We start from the raw sequence: 15,063 nt of genomic DNA on the forward strand, positions 1-15,063 counted from the left end.
GAATTAAGTTAAATGATAAGCAAAACAAAGGGAGAGAATAAAAGGAATATTCCACTGGAGGTTAAGAGAAAAATAATGAGCTCTTTTTTAAACACAAAAGGAGAATGTAAGTGGTGAAAGAGGAAGCCAGGCTGCTGGAGCTTGGCAGGGGGTAATTTATTGATCGACAAGTAAGAATGTGCCAAAAAGAAAGACGTAGGGAAGGAAAATTATTTGCTGCAGCTTTCACAATGGGAGACGTCCAAGGAGGCAAGAGGAGATGAAAATTTCCCAGGGGAAGAAGATTATGAAGTAAGATTCTTGTTTTCAAGTCCTCCAAAGGCAAAGCATCGCCTTTGATGTCGAACAAAGATCAAACCATGCAATTGGCCCTGGATACTAACAGACGTCTGAAGCTTTTTGGGGTACAGGGAACTAGGACTAAATATTCCTGATTCCTGAGTAGAATCAGAGAAGTCTTAGATTTGCTCAGAGAAGGGGCTCAAAAGGTTTCTATGGATTCTCTTAGAGAAAAGAGTAGAGTCTAGAATTGGAGGCAAAGAAATAGCTTCTTAAGGATACTGCTGGAGAGGGGAGATGCTTTGAAAGACACACAAAGGGTAAGCAGTTTGTCCACACACTACAGGGCACATTATTTATCCCCCCCTGGGAAAACTGCTGGCAGAAACTGAGACGAGTAAGGACAGCTAAGGAAAATGGACACCATATTATGCTTCAGCACGCAAACAAATAAAGGCGGCAGACAAACCTCCCTTCCTCTCTAAGCAGTATATGCCGCTGTGCAATTTGAGTGTTCGTTTTACACTTTCTTGTTTCCAAGTTCTCTAAGGAGTCTGACTCATGACTCTCCCCAACAATTTATTTTTTCCCTTCATGAGAACTCTCTAGTTTAAAATGGCATTCTATTTTAACTGTATTTATAGGCACATACATTTTTTGTCTTGAATTATAGAAAATGAGACAAACCCAGATCTTGAGTTATGACACCAAATAGAGGGAGGTATTTTCATTTTTTTTTTTAAGGTTGCAGATAGAGGGATGCTAAGTTTACAGACTGTTTAAAATTTCAATCTCTCAACATATATGACAACACTTGCAAATGCTTCTGCTCATACATTTTTTTTTCCCCCTTTTCCTAGAAGGGACCAATGCCAATAAAGCTCATCTGCCTGAGTTACGGCTTTCTCCTTTCTGATAATCAGCAAGAATTATGCAAAGGCACAGTGTTGTTATCAAACAGAAATAGAGAGCAATCTAATTCTACCTGGTAATTTGGCATGGCACATTGTTTTCCCAGAATTTATCTCCCCAAAGATGCTGGCAGGTTGATTTCTATAGGAAAGCGGTCCAATTAAGATGAAAATTTCTGGAAAGTCAATTTTAATGTTCAATGTTGTATTTGAATTTGCAAATGTTACATTGGTTAACAATGAGCTTGTGTTGGAAGAAAAAAATACACTTTTTTTCTTAGTGGTTAAAACAAAGGAGAAAATTTCTAAAAGAACTTTTTTGGATTTGTTTTTATTTAAAGAAAGGTGACCTACTCCAAAGATTTTCATTGCTACTAGAAAATAAAGACAGAAGGTCTAATATTTGATAGTGGATCCTTTGACTTAAGGAGAAATCCCTGGCCCAGGCAGAGAATTCTGCATTTTTGATCACTGATGGTTGAAGCAAGAGAATCTGAAGGAAGATTTGAAACCGGACTCTTGACTTTAACAGCTTTGCAGGGAACTGTCACTGCCATCAGCCCAGAGGCCACTCACACGAGAGGTCACCGCAGCTGCTTCCCTACAAAGGAGTGACTCTTGAGCATGTGACATTTCTCAGCTCAGGGAGAATGTGAAAGTTTACTGGTCTTTCAAAAACAAGCATTAGAGGGTGGGAACCCCCTTACCGCAATTTATCCACAGAGATTCAAACCGATGATTTGTTTTCCATTACCACCTTATCTGCACTTACAGAATCTTATTCAGAATCTTGGGTGGGAATTTCCTTCAGCCAAAGGATGCGAACTGAAGCGTCACATTACTGGGGTTACTGCGTTTTAGGCAAATAAACTCTGGCCACATAACCAAGTTAGAAGCCTCTTCCCTCTTCCCTGCCCTCACAGAAGTGTGTATGTGCTTCCACCCAAAAGCAGCAACTGGAGTTCCCCAGTTCTCCCAATGTTCTGAGCATTCCTGATTCCCAACTTGGAGCTAGCTACCTATCACTCAGTGGCTATTAAAAGCCGGATACCGTGCTAGCATTTTTTCCAATAACAAGTCACATGAGTTAGACACCTAAATAGTATTATCCCTACCTTACTGATGATAAAACTAATACTTTGAGAGCTTAAATAAAAGGCCCAAACCCACACAAAGACAGAGCTGGGATCTGAACCCAGAGCTGTTACTCTAAAACCCCAGACCCTCTCCCAGAACGATTCCAACTGCGGGCCATCCTCCCCTACTAGAGGATACGTAGATGTAAGTTGGCCCTAAATTTCTCCTGGCAATAAAAACGTTTTGCTCACACATTTTGAACAAACAGCAATTATTTTGTTTTATTTTAAAGTATCCAAGTGACTCATCCCTTCAACTTCCACATGTCTCTGTGCACGGTCTTGACTCGTATTTTGGGTGTTGCTCACATAAAACATACCCCGTTTTTCTTCAGGGTCCTAAGGCATTTTAAGCGGCAGCCAATACATACTGGGCTGTGTTGTAATTTGGAGGCTATGCTTCCCTTTAAAACATACCAAGGTGGAAAGGAAGAAAGGGTCTTCCATCATTGGCTGCAGGGGTATCCGGGCTGAACAAACACGTGGGTCCCTCTCAGTGTGGAGGCCACTCGCCATACGCCCTCTCAAAAGCTCCAGAAACTGAGCTTACCCCTGTCTGTTCTGGAGAAAGAACTGTTCTCCCCCGCGGCCTTGTCCACTCTGTCTAGAGCAGCCCAGAAGAAACGTTAGACTTAAGTGTTTCTTGAGGTTTGCCGCACAAGTTAGTCTTTTACTCAACTCTGGGGCTTCTCCAAGCAGAATCTTCCAGGCTCTCATGTTCTGCTAGCCACTTGGTATTTTATACAAGATAAAACGTAATGAAAATCTGGGCACTGTCCAATCAATTCAAGCTTTTAAATCGTTATTGAACATCTTCTGACTTGCTATTCCTTGTTCAATCTTTTTTCAGTTTTATGTTGTTTTTTGCCCCTAGAGGTACCTTGGTCTCCTGGACTGTGGGATAGTGCATGAGCCACAGTGGTTCTATCTCAGAGATTTTTGCCCAGGGAATGAAAGAAGGGAAAATGTCAATAATAACAACAATGATTGCTATGGTGATTACACAGGAGAGAAATCTAGGATCAAACATGCACCAATGGCAACACCAAGCACGATCACCTTTCAAGTGTGGGAAAGCTTTGGTGGCTGCTATTGTTAGATTAGCAGTAAAAGCTGTTAGTAAATGCCACAGAAACAAATTGCCCCTTCCTGGAGCCAGTGGGCATTTGTCTCTGTCACTCTTCTGGGCATGGGGCTCCGTGTTCTTTGCATGGATAGCAGAGCAAATCCTGCTTTGGAGGAAAGAGGGAGCTCCTTTTTACGATTCTGCACCGCTAACCAACCTCAGTCGCTCCTCTCTCTCTCTCTCTCTCTCCGGCCCAATGCTTGCACGGAAAATGGAGGTAATGATTTATATGTCGTAAGCATTTCTGACAGGTGCACTCTATCTTGGCTTCCTCCAGCCCCGGGACTAATCGGAAGCTTATCTTTTCCTTTGTGTAATAGGGAGCTGTCAGGTTCTATGACCCTCCCAACAATTCAATCACTCATGGGAGGATTCACCTTGGAGGGAGGACGTCTTGATATCGCTGAAGCCCGGAGGAGACTGTGCCCTGACACGCATCCAAACAGTGGCAGCCGGGGGCCAGAGGGCAACGTGGCCAAAGTGCCAGGATGCCATTTGCTTCCTAAATTTAAACTCTTCATATATTCCCCAGGAACTGTCTGACTTTTTCACCTTGGTGTACACATCCTGTCTTGGGTGCGGGACATTTAGCTATCTGGGCAAACAAGAGCTGTTCTGCAAAAGTGACCCGTGCAGAGAAGAGAAAGCTTTCATTGCTCTTGGGAAAAAAAGAGCGTGTTCCTCAACAAGGCCTGTAGTGCCCAGTGTGGCCTGGCCCTACCTGCCTCGCCACCTGCATCTTGCTGGTACCACACACCTCTCACGCTCAGCATCTCAGCCACCCTGGCCCTCCTCCCATCCTGTGTCCTGTGCTACCTCCCACCCTGTGACCTTTGTCCATGGCACCTCTGCCTGGAACGCTCTTCCTGCTCCTCCTTTTACCTACCTCCTGCTTTACCTTGAAAATTAACCACCTAGGAAATTATTCTCTGCTCACCCTGACTGGATCGAATCCTCCCCATCATCTGCTCTCCTCCCCTCCCCTCTCCTCTGGAGGCCCCACTGAGGTGTCGGTTTTACCTTAGGAGCATTTCGTTTGTGTCCTTTCCAGCCAAAAGAGACTGTAAGCTCCATGAGGGCAGGAACTGTGTCTTTCGTGTTCACTGCTATAACTCCAGGGCCTATCCCAGTGCCTGACTTATAGTAGGGTCTTGAGTGCTTGTGGGATTAATAAACGAATAAGCAAGAAACAGGTAGCGGCTCTGTTCTCAATTGGTTTGATCATCAAGCAGGGCAAGGAAGTGTCTAATCGGGACGGGTGTGACAGTCACCTGTGGATCCCTCTACATGGATGACTTTACTATGGGAAGGAATAATGGCAACCCAAGTGTGGCTTTGTTTTGTCACTTCTATCACAACCTCTAACCTCGTGACTCCTGGGCTCCTGCTCTGCTGTCTTTGCTGGCAATCTTTTGTTTCCCCCATAGGATACTTTTCTTAGATGCTATCTGAATTTGGAGAGCAGAGGATTAAAAAAAAAAAAAATCAAGCTTTCAGAAGTTTCTAAACATCTGCAAGTTTGGCATTGAACTAGCAAAATAATTGGAAGACGTTTTCACCTTGTGTCTGGATGTTTTGGCATTAAATAGACAATGCCTTTATTTAATTGAATGTTGCCGAACGCTCAATCTCTGAAAATAATGAGAGAATGTAGGATTGCAGAGCAGCGAAGAAAATGTTGAGAAGGAACTCAGGCAGTCTCTAAATACACAAAAAGATTGACTGTAATGTCAGGCAGGGGTACACGAAACTGACGTTATTACCGTTTTCAAATAAAAGCTCCTAGCTCACTGCATCGTAAGTCCCACGAGAGCAGGGACCACACATACCTGTCATGACTGTACGTGTGGAATCTTGTCTTTAGAGATGGCAGATTAGACAGACGTTGGGTTAGACAAAACGGAAAGTTTGTGAACAGTGATGGCTTTTAGATTGGTTAATGGGGGCATTTCTGCTTCAAGAAGTCTCTAAAGTAGGATAAATTCTCTATGGCTCAGAGGGCTGAAAACCAATGCCATTGGGATGCCAGATAACATGGTGCTTGGGAGAGGCTGATCTCCTCTTAAGTTAGCAGTGAACTGTGGTTCTGCTACTTCCTAGCACAGTGACTCTAACCTTGCACAAATTATTTCCTCTCTGCAGAGCACAGTTTCCTCATCTGCAAAATACTCTTAGCTGCTGGGGTTAGCGTCACACTAGGAAGTAGGCTAACGGCCTGGTACAGTGTCAGGCACTAGTAAGCTCTCAGTTGCTATTAATGGACTTGAGTGTGGAGAGGGAGGTTCTATTAATAGAAAGGATCTTTTACCGTCAGGTGATTCTGTGACTGGAAGGCATTAAGAGCAGAGGGAAAATGCCACCGGCGGGTAACTCCTGCTCACTGACCCAATTCTTTCGGCCTGCATCTCCCAAAGCGAGGTCTGCTGCTGTGATACTCTAAGCAGCAGACCGAAGAACTGTTTGTTACTGGTCCAAGACAAGATAAAACAGCTCAAGTCAGACTCAGTGTCTTGCTTCATCCATAGAGAAAGTCTTGCTATGGAAAAGAAAAATGTCAGCTGAACGACACAGGTGGCTTCATGACACACCCGACTCATTCTGATGCAAGCCCCTCACCTGGTTGTGGACCAGCACGGGCCAAAGACCACATTTTGAGTAAATGCTCTAAAGGACAGTAATCCCCTGAATTGAGCAAAGGGTTCTCATGGTCAGATAAGTGTGGCAGAAAATACTACATGCCATCTCTCTCTCTTGGAGTTTGATACTGCATATTAGTACATTAAAGATTCCCAGAAACGCTGAAGCAAATAAGCTTGTTTCAATGTGTTTAAGTTAGGATTTCCTGTATTGAGCAAGAGGCATTTGTGAGAGAGTGTGTGTGTGTAGATGCGTACCACTGCTTCTCATGTTTTTCCGGTAAAGAAAACAAGCCCATCTGGATCACAGCAACACATTGCAAGAGTGTGACCCAGACTCTTCCACTCAAACAAACACAAATCTAACACCTTTCAGGTAGAAAATTCCTTTCCTTGTGGCTCAACCATTCTAAGGAAACCAGAGGAGAAAATCTTTTTCCTGTTGAAAACAGTCTCCTTTAACATAAAACCAGCCCTATATAAAAGGTTTCCTTTAACCAGTTTCTTGTTTTTGTGCATCAAAGAAAAGAAAGTATCTTGCTATCCACTACCCCCTAGGGAAATATTTGAAATCTTTTTCTCTGGTAAGAACCGGTATTTAAAATGCTTACATCAATGCATCAGTTGAAGCCTGATTTGCAACGTATTAGGATCAAAGTGATCATGGCCTCCACTGAACTTGATTCCAAATCCATTTGTGTTAATTATTTTCTACAAAAATCCAATGTATAATGAGCAGAGGCCCTAGAAGTCCTCTATTGATTTCAAATTAGTTCTTTGCATAACCTAGTAGCAAATAGGGATCTAGGTATGTTATTTTTTGATCTCCTATTAAGAGAGTGTAGTAGAAAAACAAAAGTCAGTTGTAGGCGTTGTTAACATTCTCAGGTTTCTGAAGCAATGCACTGCTTGAGTGCTGTGTGCCCTGTACACACCTACATGTACACACGCATGCACATGTAGTTTCAGGCACTGGAGACTCACACTCCTCACTCCAGCAACAGTGAACTCACACTTTGGAGCTGCTGTGGGGATGATGTCTTTCACATTACACTCATAATTCAGATAATTTCATCTGAAAGATTCAGAAAATAAAGGATTTTTCCACCTTTAATCATCTAATTATGCCTTATTTTCCACTTCCTTTAAAAAATATACAAAGAGCCCTTTAAATGAAAAGATGGGAGAATCACACCCAATAACTTCTCTTTTGAGAAAAATCTATCTGGGTCAGTGTGAATTAGGTTTGAACAGTGACAACATTTTTGCTAGCAAAGCTTGAAAAAGACCAGTAGCCTGCCCTGTCCTGGTCAACCTTCCCACGTCTTTGAAATTCAGACCATTTAATGACCAAGGTTAGGAAGAGAATGGGTCTGGAATGCTGTCCAGCCTCATGGCCAGCGAATCTCAAGATAAATGGCACCAGATGCCACGGAACACCCAGATTTTCTTCTGCAATGTGATTCTTTTCTTTTTCTGACACTAGTGGACTTCTCAGCTTCCCACTGCCATTAAGTATGCATATGGGGAGTGTCCTCTATCAGTTCCTGTCACATTTAAGAAACCACAGATGACTTCCAAACTCGATCCTAAACCAGGTATAGGATTCTGCTTATACTTATAATACATTTCTGTTGGATCTAATTACTACATGGTAAATGTAGCATAACAAAGATCCTTTGAGGATCAAAGAAAATATTTTATTGTCAGTGAATACGCTCTGAACCCAAGGCAGCTTAGGAAAACTAGTACACGCACACACTCAGAATAAGGCATGATGGATTACTGGTCCCTAAATCTAACACTACTTTGAACTTTTCAATATATTCATCAGCTTTTCCTGAAACTCTTGGTCTCCAGGTTAAAGACAAGATGGGAAGGGAGAGGAGAAATGTTATAACATACACTGAGTATCTATTGATGGTAAGCACAATGCCAGACACTTTGACAGTGATTTTATCGCCTGACGTCTGCAAGAACGTACAAGTATTTCCATTTTACAGATGATGGTTGAGATCTGGTCAGAGCTCTGCCGCTTTCTTGAAGACTCTATAGCGTAGTTTTAAGAGCATAGACTTTGGGGTCAGACAGAACCTGGTTAAGAACATGATTGACCACTTAGGAGCTGTAGACTTGGACAAGTCATTACAGCTGTCTGAATCCAATGTCCTCACCTGCGATGCAGGGAAAACAACCACACCCCCTCCACAGGGCTGCTGTCAGGGTACAATGAGCTGGTGCTTGTAACCTGCCTGGCAGAAGGCCTGGCACACAGGATGTGTTTAATAAATATCCACAATAGTATTACTGTTACAGCAACTGGCCACTAGGTGGGCTGCCCCCGTGACTTGACCACGAGTAAGGAGGAAAAAGGTTGAGTCAGAACAGACACTAACAGCTCAAATCAATCACAGCCAGAGTCATCATCGACACTCCTTCTAAACCGAATCACTTGTAAAGGCAACTGTGCTTTGATAATAATGTTGTCCTCAGATTAATATATATAGAACCTCGAGGTGGGAGGAGAAAAGAGGAAAAAGGAAGGAATTTAAAAAATCAAATCCGAGAAACTCCACTTTTGAGTGAACCTTAGAGATCATCATGCCAATGGCTCTCAAAGCCAGCTGATCTTCAGAACTGCCAGAGATATAGCTCAGAAATGCGGGTGGATGCCTTGGCCCTGCTCCTGGAGATTCTGAGTCAGTTGGTTGGGGATGGCTTAGATGTTCCCAGAGTCTGATGATCATCCCGATTTGGTATGCTAAGCCATGACCTAGTTCCATGTACCCTTCCTGCCCCGCCTTCCCCCCAAACAAAACAGAAAGCCCACCTATGCCCAAGGGCACCAGTAACTTCCACAGTCTCCTTGACAAGCTGTTCTCTACTCCCTGCTTACTCATGCATGTTTTGGCTTACGGTGACTATTCAGATACATATACTAGGCAATCTATTTTAATACAAGAGGCAGGATAGCAGCATGGGTTTTAGAATCATAAAAACATGAATTCAAGTCCAAGCACTACCACTCACTGGCCATTGGACCTTAAGCAAATTTCTTAACCTCTATGGCTTCAGGTACCAAGTCTTGAAAATAAGATCAATGCCACTTTATAGGTTTATCTTGAAGATTAAATTAGCCAATGTATGCAATGTGTTCTTCAAACACAGCAAATGCTCGATAAATGTTTGTTGCTCTTATAGTTCCTATTGAATTAGTCCGTTTGGCTAATACTGTACACAATGATCATGATGTCTCTGAACATTAGCCAAAGAAATTAGCCAATGAGCAGAAGAGGAACATGCACAACCCTCACCCTCCAAAGGTGAAACATGCCAAAACACAGAGGCTTGTCAGGGAGGGTAGTGCCTGAATTCTTGTGGAGCTCTCTCTGATCCCATAACTGCAACCCCATGACACAGACACATACAATCAGATAATGATGGCAATCAATAACGATAACAGAAATTATTATTTATTTTCATAAACACAGAGTATGTGCGTCCCGCTGAGTTACACACATCACATGCCAGCATTCACTTTGGGGGCAGTCAATCAATGAGAGATCTCAATATCTCCCCGCCGACGCAGGAGGGGGAAGATGGAGCGGAGGTTGAGAAATTACCCACACCGGAGTGACACATTCGCAAAGTTAATCTAATCCAGGGGCTGTCGGTGCCATTGCAAGCCTGTGAATATGGAATAGGCTTGATTGATTTTTCACCGCAGTAGCTAAACACGCCATTGTTATTTGCAACAAATATGAGGAAAGGAAAGATAAAACCATAAAAGGATTGGATCTGAAGCCCCAGAACAGCAATAAATCACACAATGAAGTCTAAAAAAAAATTAAAATTGTTAGAGGAAGGCTGTGTCTGTGTCCTAAGAGGGCTCAGTGATCAAAGCATAAACCCCACATTAAAACCTGGGGCAGTGAAGGCTGATCTTGACTCAACCAGTAATTTGCCCTGAAACTGGCCTGGGGTTACCCATCCTCCCGGAGTATCAGGAGATCTCCTGACCTGGAATAACAGTGGCACTAATTATTAAACACCCATTTCACATGTCCACGTGTATGTTTTTCAATGTAAGAGCCACAGCTCGTAGTTTATAGTCCCAGCACTGGAATAATCAACTGAAGGACACTGGGTAAATCCCTTTCCCTCTCTGAGCTGACATCAGGTTTAAGGGTTTGGGTCCCAGAACAAAGTAGATCAAGGTTTGATTCTCAGCCCTACACGATCTTGGGCATGTTGTTTAACCTACTGGGCATTTTAACAGCGAGGTGGCTAATACAGATAGAGTATAGCATGGTGCATGGAATATGGCAAATGAATGCTAGATACTATCATAGCATTTTCACCACATACCAAATATCTGTCCTGCCCTCCTCATTGGCTGTTCTGAAAATGAATCAAGGGATTAGGTAAAGTACTTTGTGATGTAAATGGGATTTTAAAATTTTAACAATACAGTGGTATTATTAAATCATCATCATGATTATTGGTTTGAATGTTATGATATTCAGCAGGGGATATGGTTTCCAAAGAAGTGCTTCTCATAGGCTCTTTGGGTAACAAGTGATCGGATTTGAAAGGCTATCTTCTATGAAAATAAAAATAGCCACATTCTTGATTTGAAAAGCTGAGCTTCTCAGCATTGAAACAGAACAGGTTCATTACACAGTGAGGATTAATTAGCTGTCGGGTATTATTAAATGTTCTCACTCTCAAGACCCATGTAGAACCGGAAACTACGGAAGTGAGCAAGAAGTAATCATAGTTCCAGGAGGGGAAAAAAAAAGACACAATTGCTGGTAATGCAAATTTCAAGAGCAGAGCATGTTAGTAAATTATAGTCTGATTAATATCACATCAGCTTGTTCTCTGTTTGGAGTCTTTGTTCTGAATCTACAGTCTTCAGGGTTGCATGTTTTTTGTTGTTGTTGTTCTCTCCCCCACTACTGGGATCAAAAAGGCAGGAGGCTAGCCTTTTCAGTGTTTGCATTGAAAGAATGCTGGGGTGTGGATGTTTACACTGAAATGCCGGATATTTGGAAGCCTAGGAAGGGAGAGGGGGTGAGATCAAGATGAGCTCAAGATGGGATTTATAATTAAACAGCAAATATGTCTCCCAAATTGGTATAACCACAGTTCAAATAATTGAAAAGAAACAGAGGCTCATAAAAGTGACAATTCCAGGGGGCCTTAGGGATGACAGAGTCCAGTGACCACACAACCTCTGTCTCAGCCACCAAGGGCAAGTGCTAAAAATGCAGATTCCTCTGGGCTCACCCACTGGGGATGGGTCCCCAGAATCTGCATTTCCCAGTCCTCTGCTTGGCAGTTTAGGAACTAAACTTGGAGGGAAAGAATGTGGTTCATTGGCCAGAGTCACACAGCTGGTTAACAGGAAAGCAAGAACCAGAACTGGGACTTTCCAACCCTCAGCCACACCTCAGGGCCGCCTGCCATGTTTTAGACAAAGTCCACCTCATTGACATCACTGTCTTGCCTTGGGGAGGATCTCTGCTCTCATGGAAACTTATATAGGCCTCGTTTCTTCTTTAGTACAGGATGGAATTCTCCGAAAGGTTAAGCACAGACATGTGAAACCCCATAGAGTGCCATGGACAATAGAACTCTATAGTGGAGTCCGCAGCTGGCATCTAAAAAATTCCATCCACATAGAAAACAAGGGCACGGTAAAGTCTGGGCAGAATTCCACGGTATAAACTCCTCAGTAGCACTTAATCCATTTGTTTTCCCCGCAGGATTGCAACGTCCCAAGAGGTGAAAGACAATCTTATTCCTGTATCGCCAGCACAGTGCTTGCCACATAGCAGGTATCAGTGAGTGCTTTGTGGAATGCATACAACAGTATAAAAAGTAAGATAATATGAATTTTCTCATACATCTAGGCCCACTACCAGTGGGGGGTAATAACAGCCATGATGATTATGATGATGATATAACACTAAAACAACAGCAGGAAACTAACATTAATGAATGCTTTCTAGGAGCCAGACACTACATAGGCTAAGCGCTATCTCACACACAATATCTTACTGAATCCCCACAACGATTCCAGGAAGTCATCTCTGCTAACCAGCTGAGACACTGGAGCACAAGGAGCTCAAACCCAGGTATATACTGCATGGCAGTAGACCGCATAGATGGCAGTGGTCCCATAAGATTATAATACTATGTTTTTACTGCATCTTTTCTATGTCTAGATACACAAATACTTACTATTATGTCACAGTTGCCTACAGTATTCAGTACAGTCACATGCTGTAGAGCTATGTAGCCTAGGAGCAGTACACTATGCCATGGCCCAGGTGTGTAGTAGGCTCTGCCATCTAGGTTTGTGTAAGTACACTCTATGATGTTTGCACAACAATGAAATCACCTAAGGATGCATTTCTCAGCATATAACCCCATCGTTAAGTGACACATGACTGTAATATGTGCCCAAGGTCGCCAGCCAGAAAGTAATGGAGCCAGAATTCTAACCCAGGCCAGACTGACTCGATGCTCCTACTTTTCCCTGCTCTACCCTCCAGTCTCCAAAACCTCCAAAACCAAGGTGGGCTCGCCCAGTAGCTCTCCAGACTGACAAGAGGAACCAGAGCAGCCAATGCTTCCTGGCGCAGAAAGAGCTCAGCTGAAGACCGTGTGCCTACTAATGCTGGGTAAACACCCAACAGCCTAGCGCCATGGCCAGCGAAGAGTTAGTGTTCAAAAAGCATCTGCCGAATCAACAGATGAACGAATAAGTACATGAATTAGCGAGAGAGCTAATCAGGCACACAATGACCATCTAATTCTCATTTCTGCTTTTAGACCCAGGGTGAGAACCTCTTTTCCCCACATACACTTCACCGTCTCCTTTGCAGTTTTTGGTCTTCTGTACTGCAGCTGGCGCTGAAATCCCTGTCCTATACACATTTAAAAGTCCCTCGGGGCAAGGGCTGGTCCCAACATGTGCCTGCTTTACCACTCACGTTGAACGTGTTCAAAACTGAACTCATCATCCATCCTAAGCCACTCTACCTATGTCTAGAGAGCCTTCTCTTCTAAGTCTGCTGGCGGCAACCCATTTTAACACCACTTCCCCAGGACGCCTTTCCTGGCCTCCCAGAGCCAAATGTAATTTCTTCTTCCTTTGATAAAACTGCAGTGCTCTGACCCTCTCAATGCATTTATCTTACTCTCCTTACTGTCATAATCATTCATCTATTAGTCTTACACATCCTCTTTCCTTATTGGACTATCCATTTCTGGAGGGCAGGACGGAAGCCAGTCAGACTAAGAGTAGAGATCAAGTATTGAGGACCAGTCATAGAGGAAGGGGCTTCCAGCCTCCTTGCATTTTATTCTCCTAACTTCATGAGCAGTAGGTATGATGTTCACCATTTTGCAGACGGAGAAACTAAAAATAACTTGCATAATGGAAGCTCAAGAAGGTTGAGTGACTATGTGAGATTCTGGTACCTGGCAGGATTTGAACCCAGGCCTGTTAAATTCTAAAGTTTATGTTCTGAACCACAAGACAACAGCTTTCCATCTGGGCATTTTCATCCCCTGTATCGTGAGTACAGAATGTACTTACGACATTTTAGGTAATGTGGACAGAGGCTAAGAATATAGTAAAGTCTAGCAATGGCCACATGGGAAGGCCCTCAGGGACAAAAGGAAAAGCATGGCTTTGCAGTCGTTAAGGCTTGGCGCCTTTCCTGCTCCTCCATCTGCCACCAGAGACTCCGCCCAAGCTTCCTCACTCGCACATTACAGTTGCAATCCCCAGCAGGAGCCAGCCCGTGGCCAGCCTTAGCAGACCCTCCCCTGACCCAGGTGGCCAGCACAGCTGCCTGCACTCACCCGCAGGGTAGTGATGGTGGCAGGATCCCGGAGCCGGCCCTCCTCATCCTTCAGATTGTAGCCTTCTGGCCTCTTATCGCGCTCGCTGACTTTCCATAGCTTCACAGTTTTATCTGGGGAAGGCAACGAGAGGAAGTCAGAATTACAGAGAAGGCAAACTCGTAAAGGAGCATTTGTAGGGGCAGTGGGAGACATAGGGTAACCATGGGAAGAATTGCTAGAGAAATTGGCTCACGTTAAGGGCTGCGGTGCATAAATTCTGTGTCATCTGAAGGCACAGCTCATACTTCAAAACAAAAACATATATTGTGCTGGGACAAAAGGTTTTCCCTGACAATGGGCTCTTAAATATATAGCTTACACATTATTTTAGCTCATTCAATAAAAGTATTTATTGAACATTGCATAATAAATAGTAGCCACATACATAAAGCTTACTATGTTAGCACTTTACATGGAAAATTGATTGAATAGTCGAGATAATTCCAGGAAGTAGTTCTATTATCTCTCTTTTGGCATCCCAACTCACTTAACACTGTCCTTGCATGTCCTGAAAGGCTCTCCATGGCCTGCACTTTCTACTTTCTCAAACTTTCTGATCTCACTGTCCACCTCTGCTCCTCTTCACTCACTATGCTCCTGCCACGTGGCTTCCTTACGGCTCCTTGTATACCTTGAGCCCACTCCTGCCTCAGGGCCTTTGCACTTGCTGTGCCGTCTGCTAGGAAAGCCCTTTCCCTTGTTTTTCTCATGACTCTCTCCTTCACTTTGCTTTTGCTGTTCACGTCCCAACTTCAGAGACTTACGTAAAACATAGAAAATGCTGTCCTCACCACCATTCTCTACTCCCTTTCTCCTGCTTTATTTTTCTTCACAGTACTTTTCACTACCCAACAATTCGCTGGTTATTTATGTGTTATTTGTCTCTCACTAGGAATGTAAAATTGTTGAAGGTAGGGATTCTATCTTGTTCATCACTAGACCCCCAGCACCTAGAACAGTACCTGGGACACAATGGATGTTCGATAAACATTGGTTGGATGAATGATCTAGCAATATTCAGTGAAATAAAATGGTGAGAAGATGAATCAAAA

General features: G+C 43.4%; 1 protein-coding gene across 4 annotated transcripts in view; it reads right to left on the reverse strand.

Moving 5' to 3' along the window:
- PPP2R2B (protein phosphatase 2 regulatory subunit Bbeta) overlaps positions 1-15,063 on the reverse strand; it is a 410,135-nt gene that overhangs the window by 71,616 nt on the left and 323,456 nt on the right. For all 4 annotated transcript variants that reach the window (XM_069484165.1, XM_069484168.1, XM_069484166.1 and 1 more), the window contains one exon: positions 13,970-14,082. In XM_069484165.1, coding sequence (XP_069340266.1) covers positions 13,970-14,082 — 113 coding nt within the window. The remainder of the gene's footprint in view (positions 1-13,969; positions 14,083-15,063) is intronic.

This window comes from Eulemur rufifrons, chromosome 10 (assembly GCF_041146395.1).
Source record: "Eulemur rufifrons isolate Redbay chromosome 10, OSU_ERuf_1, whole genome shotgun sequence".
In the NCBI taxonomy this organism is placed as follows: domain Eukaryota; kingdom Metazoa; phylum Chordata; class Mammalia; order Primates; family Lemuridae; genus Eulemur; species Eulemur rufifrons.